This window comes from Austrofundulus limnaeus, unplaced genomic scaffold, assembly GCF_001266775.1.
Source record: "Austrofundulus limnaeus strain Quisiro unplaced genomic scaffold, Austrofundulus_limnaeus-1.0 Scaffold1210, whole genome shotgun sequence".
In the NCBI taxonomy this organism is placed as follows: Eukaryota; Metazoa; Chordata; class Actinopteri; order Cyprinodontiformes; family Rivulidae; genus Austrofundulus; species Austrofundulus limnaeus.
This window is the reverse complement of record NW_013953612.1, coordinates 39,818-47,350: the sequence shown is the minus strand read 5'-3', so window position 1 is coordinate 47,350 and position 7,533 is coordinate 39,818. Positions and strand designations below refer to the sequence as shown.

General features: G+C 39.1%; 2 protein-coding genes across 2 annotated transcripts in view; one reads left to right on the top strand and one right to left on the bottom strand.

Annotated features, from left to right (window-relative positions):
• fbxl5 (F-box and leucine-rich repeat protein 5) overlaps nucleotides 1-3,562 on the top strand; it is a 23,791-nt gene extending 20,229 nt beyond the window's left edge. The window contains exon 11 of the mRNA XM_014031253.1: nucleotides 2,826-3,562. Coding sequence (XP_013886707.1) covers nucleotides 2,826-2,902 — 77 coding nt within the window. The 3' untranslated portion in view covers nucleotides 2,903-3,562. The remainder of the gene's footprint in view (nucleotides 1-2,825) is intronic.
• LOC106534561 (coiled-coil and C2 domain-containing protein 2A) overlaps nucleotides 3,558-7,533 on the bottom strand; it is a 33,779-nt gene continuing 29,803 nt past the window's right edge. The window contains exon 21 of the mRNA XM_014031248.1: nucleotides 3,558-4,095. Coding sequence (XP_013886702.1) covers nucleotides 3,889-4,095 — 207 coding nt within the window. The 3' untranslated portion in view covers nucleotides 3,558-3,888. The remainder of the gene's footprint in view (nucleotides 4,096-7,533) is intronic.

Here is a 7,533-nt window from a genome sequence, read left to right as displayed (position 1 = left end):
TTTGTGGTTGTAATGGGACAAAATATGGAAAAGTTCAAGGGGTATGAATACTTTTGCAAACCACTGTATGACAGTCTGATGAAGAGGATGGTCAGGGTTGTCCACAATGTTGGCCACATGAGTAGGCGCCTATGGTGCTGGGCAGTGACGTAATGGCCGACGTCGGCTGCAACACATGGATTGACAGGGCTCTAGAGTGTGACTAATTTGATCGCAAATGTGACCTGATTTTTTAATAGTGCGCCTTAAAAATATTTCCGGTCGCACTGCTGCGCCCAGTTGTTCGGAGTGAGGTGGGTGCGGTTGCCCACTGAAACAACAAGTCTCCATGTCCCGTAATAAAGCTATCTAGCAGTATGAACACAGCGCTCTGCTCTACACACACACACGCTTGTTCTTCTATCCTCACGGGGACTTGGACCTTCCAATTGTCCCCTCAATGAAGTAAAAACATACGTACGGTGAATCAACCGTGTTTTTTTTTCTTTCACAAACCAGAGTCAGAAAACCTTTTTTTTCCCTGTTAACTGGAAATTAAATGAGGATGGTTGCTTGCTTTTAAGTCCCAGTAGTAAAGTCCATCTTGCAGTCTGGTTCTGCTCTGCAGCAGATCACTCCAGCAGCATGAGGAAACTCACCTGTATGGCAGGTCGCTTTTATATATAATCTGCTTCACCACGGTTACGTTCCAGGTTCTGAAAATGGTTTTATGACTACACAGCTAATTGTTTTAGTGAGAGAAACATAAAATTCAACTAACACAAATTAATTCGAAGACTTTTTCATGTTTTGTTATTTTCATTACTTTAAAAAGCCTTTTCTCATTTAATAAATATTAGTAATACTTCTGCTGTTTATCATAATTCTCTGTTCATCCCTCTGGTTTAGCAAAGGCCATAGATCCTGAAGGCCAAACTACAGGAGGGGCAGGTGTAGTCTAAAACAGAGATTCTTAGCGCCACCTTCAGGACCTCAAAGGAACAGTTTTCAACTTTGGGCTGCAGAGGGCCGCGGGCCTGCATTGATTTAGAATAAGATGGAATACACTTTCTCACCACTAGTAGCAGTAGTGCACCACTCAGACTTTTAACAAATTTTTTAATATGTGGAACCTTGGAAACCTGCCGAGAATGGAAACTTATTTTAAATGTGAAGTAGAAGCAAAAATGAAAGCAGCCCATCAAAAAAGGCCAAAGTTTGTCACTAATGCGAAGAGCAGCTTCTGTCTCTACTATGTCAAAGTTTTAAAAGGCTATATTTTCATTTTGTACTTTATCAAATTTATTTTTACAGTTTTTTTGTATTAGAAACATTTAAACATTTTTAATTTATTTATTTTATGCCCACAATTTTGAATAGTCTATTTTTGTTATTGTTTATATTAAAGGGCCAATATTATGTGTTTCTCAGGCATATATTTAAATACTGTACACAATAAAGTATCTATGTCACCTTTAGCTGTTATAAAATTATGTTTTTATGTTTAAATAGAAAATAAACTTATCTTCTCATCACTTCCTCTTCTAAATGCCTTGAAATTGGCCTCTGTCTCTTTAAAGCCCCCCCCCCCCCCGCTACAGTCCCGTCACCCGTCGGTCGGGGTGGGTTGTTTCACGCGTGTGCTATGATGCAGTCTACTTGGCATCTGAAAATACATTTCCTCAAAGGTATTTTGAATCTGAAAAGAGCTTCACTGAGTGAGAAGTAGTGGATCTCAGCAGACAGCTAAGTTTCACTTTCACTTTTGCTCTGTTAGTGTCGAGAGCCTGCAGGAGTCATGGGCGGGGGGTGGGGAGGTGTGCTCCGTGATGAGGATGTTCGGCTTAAGACACGTCCCAGGGGTGTTTCTGGTCCCCACCTGTCGTTTTGCTCCTCAGCATGGCAAACATGCATGGATGAGTCAAAGCAAGGCTTTGGACATGTTTTTTATGAGTATAACATTATAACATGATATAAAACTCAAATGTTGATTTTACATGATATTGCCCATTTAAAATATATAAATATATATATATTTGTGTTGATAAGCCTGAGTGGTCTGTTGACCGACCGTTGTATTTGTTCAAGTAATTATGGTCAGGCTACAATATAAAAATGTTTGTTATAATCATGTGATTATTTGACAGGAGTTTTACTTTTAAAGTGTAAATGTATTTAATTCAGTTATAATGTAAATACAATAAAAATTAAACCAAGATATAGAATAATTGTCATTTTAAACAAACATTTAGAATAATTATCATTTTGATCCATACATTGGTAATGTCTGACTGGGCCTCGTGCCACTTTATTTTTAATAAATTGGGCCCCGAGGTCAAAAAGGTTAAGAACCCCTGGTCTAAAAGACATTTAACTATGAAAATGTTTATAAAATGTTCAACCCTTAAACATTTGCACTTAGAATTTTCATTTTATTTATCTTGATGTTTAAGTTAAAATTTCAGGTCAGATAATGGACAATGATTTTAAAAAAGTGAACCATTAAAACGTTGATGTTAAATACGACATGTTTGCAAATTTGGGTACACCTAAGGAAAAATGTTAGGCGCACCGGTGCAAAAAGTTAGTCTAGAGCCCTGAAGGCTGACACCACAGCCTTCAGAGGGTTGAAGCAGGATTTGTAAGGAGATATGTTCTTCTGATGAATATTCGGGGAGGCGTGTCCAATAGTGAGACATGAAAACATGCAGTCTATAAGAACCAGTGCAGCTGAGATGGAAGGTAAGTAGGTGATGTGACAGCCACAGTGAGTCCTGTTTGATCTGACCTGATGATGTGAGTGTGATTGTTGAACAGTTGTTAAGCCGTGTGTGTTTTCTCTGCAGGTCCTCACGCCGACACGGCCAGCGGCTGCCAGAACCTGCAGTGTGGTTTCAGAGCCTGCTGTCGCTCTGGAGAGTGACCCCGCCCAGCAGTTCTCCCTCTTCTTGCACTTTATCCTGGGAAGACCATTTGTTGTGTTTTTTGTCACCTAAAACTGTTTGAAACTGTAATTTAGCTCCTGCTGTTTCCATGTTTTCATTTGGTGGGTATAATGCTCCTGAAATATAACTGGGTGATGATGGATTAAACGTCTGTAAATAAAATCTCTGGTTGCATTGTTGGCTTTGGGAAATTAAATTGAAGATACATTTTCCACCAATATGTTAGATTTTCACATGTCAGGCTGTCCTGGAGATTGAAGCTGACTGATCCCTGATGTTGATGGTTCTTATTGAACTTAACCAGGTGGAGGAGACCCATTTAAAGTCCTGAATAAAAGCAGCACAGAAATACAAATTATGACATGTTGCTGTATAGTCTAAAGATTAGCTTCAGGTTTGTGATCTGTAGTATTTTATCCCCATAAGTTTTTTTTTTTGTTTCCTCTTGTCTTATGCACTCCAGGGTTTAAAAAAAGAACTTGTGCAGTCGAACATGGTCAGTCCTGAGACGTTAGGAGTGAGTTTGAGGATCAAGTACTGCTTTGTTCACACAGTAAGATTTATTTTGTGGTACAGAAGTCTTGCACGAGCTTTATTGATAATGTTGAACTCATAATAAAAGTGAACAGTTAAAACACTGCAATGGGCTGTTTTATTTGTATTGACAAAGAACAAAAAGAGTTTAGCTTCAGCAGTGCTAACAGTTCATTACATTTAGACATTTTAAATATAATTAACAGCTGAGACTCAAGTATTGACTGGTGTCGCAGAAAAACTTTGTATGAATTTATTTGACCACCTACACATGCTCAGTTGCCAAACCGATCTTGTGGAAAATGTAAATACTCTACAAAAAACAACAAAGTTTAATTGGAATGTAAAAAGCTGTACAGACTATTATTCATTAACAGTTTGAACCTATAAATGATGTATATAAAAAGCAGTTTACAGGAGTGGAACTAATTTAAACATTTGTCCTCCTGTGTGCATCATGTGTGAGCGAGGCCAGGTACACCCACACAGACAGCACGTTGTTGGGGTAAGGATGGACATACACAGCCAGAGCAAACTCCACGTGTGATGTCTGAATGTTGTGAACTCCGGTGCTGTGCACCACCTCCACGATGGGCCGGATCTCAGAGAACGGCAGGTGCAACGGGAATCCTGCAACCTGAAAAGAGAAAAACCAGAGAGGATTACTGATGAAACATCCAGCTTTCATTCATGAAGGCGTTTTTAGAGTCAAACTGGTGCTTTACTGTAAGTTTAGCTGAAATCCAGAGCTGTAAAGTAATTAAGTACAAATACTTCTTTACTGTATTTGAGTAGAATTTTTGGGTATCTGTACTTGAGTAATTTTTTTTCAGCCTACTCTTTACTTCTTACATTTTCACACAATTATCTGTACTTATTAATTATATTTTAAAAAAAAGCAAGAAGTAGAAAGTTATTTTTATTTATTTTTTGCTTGTTAACATTCCTGTTATTGTAAAAAATGAATACTATCCATATAAATGTTACCTTCTAGACAGAGTGAATTTAATTGTGGTTGAATGAGAAGTATAAATATATAAAATTCTGATAGCATATTTGTACACAAATCATTTCACTCCATTATATTAAAATAAAAGGACTGTACTTAAGAAGTATTTGTATTTCGTGAATTATATTATTACATTTGGCCGCAGCCCTCAGATAGATTTTCATTTTGGGGAAAAGTTTTGTGCAGCCTTGATTGTATATATATAAACTCAAACAGCTGGACTAGTGCATCCTAAATTTAACATAAATTAATTATTTTTAATACAACAGTCATTTCTGCAGTTTTTGGGGAGGTCACCTCCTAATAAATGTCCTTACAGAAAATCTAACTGCTCATTTTAAATCAATACTTTTAATACTTAAGTACAAAAAATATCAGGTAATGGTAATTGGGGATGGGTACAACCCAGGTGAGCGGGGGCCTCATAAGTGGGCCCATTGCTCTCCCCAAAAGATACTGGGCTTTAATCAAACCTTTTTGTCCCTCGGATGAAGGACACCAGGTTAGAAACCCTCAGTGTTCTAAGCTTCTCAGGATCCATAAAGGGGTCTCCAAGAATTCTTTCCCTTAGACTACMCAGAGCCAAGCATCGGCCTAAGACTTAGAGACCTCTTTGCACTACTTAGGCCCTAAGTAGTGCAAAGAGGTCTCTGATTCAATGCCGCAGGCATCACACAGACCATTGTCTTGGAGTCCCATCACCATTTTATGGCGGTTGAGCAGATTGTGCCCAGTTAGGACTCCAACCAGTGTACTTAAAGTATTCCTTGTCAAGGCAAGAAGGGATTTTCCAAATCCATGATTTGGGCTGTTTATCAGTTCCCYTGCCTGTCTYCAYTCCGTCAGCTCCTTCCATCGGATTGAGTGTTGACGTCTGATCCATGCAAGGTAGTCAGCTCTCTCGTTACCATAAATGCCAGTATGTCCTGGTACCCATTTAACAGTAACACTATTATCTCTCCCCAGTTGGTTGACTGCTTCGGCACACTCCCAAGTCAGTAGTGACGTGAACTGTGGCCCTTGGAGAGCTTTAATAGCAGCTTGGCTATCTGTCAGGATGAATATTTCCTTCTGCATACACTGAAGTTCTTTGAGAGATGCTGCACACTGATGGATTGCATATATSTCAGCTTGAGATACCTTTACAAAACTGCCTAGTGGGTAACTATACTCTCTCTTGCTATGGTTGTGCAGAATCAGCGCCCCTGCACCTGCTGACCCCTTTATAAGGGATCCGTCTGTAAAGCAGTAGAAATAACTTGGACACAGGTCCACCATAGAGAAATTACTCCAGGCTGACCTATCGTCAATCTCTGTCTTAAAACTTGGTTCAAAATTGTATTTTTTGACCATTCTGTCCCCAGGGCCTGCAGTTACTGGAACAGCAGTAACTGCCCAGTCCCAGATTCTGGTAWGCTGTGAGTCAGGTAGGCTTATATAAATATCAGATACTTTAAGACCTTTACTCAAGTAATATTTCTAAAGGAGACTAACTTTTACCAAAGTAATTTTTTGTTAAGATACTTGTACTTTTACTCAAGTATTGTAGTACTTTATACAACACTGGTGAAATCCAGTAATTTTTGTCTGTCATAAATAGCTTTCTTCAGTCCGATAAGACCAACTGTCTTCTTTTTCCACATGTCCTCAAAGAGTGTCTTATCCTTGAGGTGTAGCTCACAGCTGAGTCTGGTCCWGAAGAGCTGGCTCTCCTGTGTTCAGCCATGGATCAGTGGAGAACATGTTTAGTTTCTCCAGCACAGCTCTGGGGCCTCATTTATAAAGGATTGAGAAGAATTCATACTAAAGTGAACGCACGGCCAAAAGGTGAAAATGGCGTATGCCCCCAAAAATCCTGATTCATAAAACTGCACACGCACACCTTCAAGCAATTTTCCTTTATAGATCACTGCTGCACCTCAGAGTTTGGGCCAAGGTTGTGCTCTCTACACGCCCACACTCAACCATAAACAGTCACTGCAGAGCAACTCATGAATGTTGAGGTGTATTTAAATCAGTCAGCTGATCAGTGTCAACAACAGTGATTGGCCGGRTCAAGCATGCGCTCCGTCGTGCTTCTGGAGGATGACAGGTGCTGATGACTGCTCACATCAACAGATTGTCCCTCATTTTGCGCGTTTACAGATGTTTAGAGTAATCTCATGGATTTCTTCAAAAACTCTACTTCAGGTTTATTTTCTCTCAGGCTCTGTAAGACGTTAACAAACAAACAAAATTAAAAACTTCAACTCTGCCTGCGCCCACAGTTTCACACCAAGTTCAGGTTTTATAAATCAGTACACAAGTTTCTGGCCTCGTTTTGAGCTTTATAAAGGCCACCGCTGAACATTTTGGAGGAAATCCTGAGTTCCCCAGATACTTCAGAAATCTAGGGGAGAACAACATGTTTTGTTTTTCTATTAGTTTCGTTCTGTAGCAGGATTTATTTTTCTCACTGACAAAAGCCCAGTTACATATCTAAAGGTTAGGACAGCTTTRTTATGTTTGTAACTTTTTCTTCTCTTCTGTCTTTGTGGGGATGTTTGGCCTGATGGTGTAGAGTTGTAATGACAGAAACTCCGTGTCCCAGCGCTTAGTGAGTTTTTGAGTCCAACACAGCTAAAAAATGCATACAGTACAGTGGTATCAGAGAACAATATTTACCAATATCTAAATACATACAAAATCTAAACTCCCCACCCATTCCTCACTTATTTTGGGGTGGCCAATCAGGTGCCAAGAGTGGCACTTCAACCCCTCCAGCTCCGCCCCTGCCCCTAACACTCAGCCACAGAGTTTAAAGTTGAAACAGACAACTCAAATGTCAAAAATAACCAGCAGATGAGTTAAAGGGATCTCTGATTAGTTGTAACATTAGACTTTATTTAATAAACATATATTTTAACTGTAAAATAAAGACTGTAACAATACTGTAGGATGTTTAGTTTTTATCATTTTTAAACTATAAGTTTAAAAGTATATTTTAACATGGAAGGAGCCATTTTAAATTTACACACAAAGCATTCTGGGTAAATTATGACGTGGATAGGTCATTGGTGCGAGGCT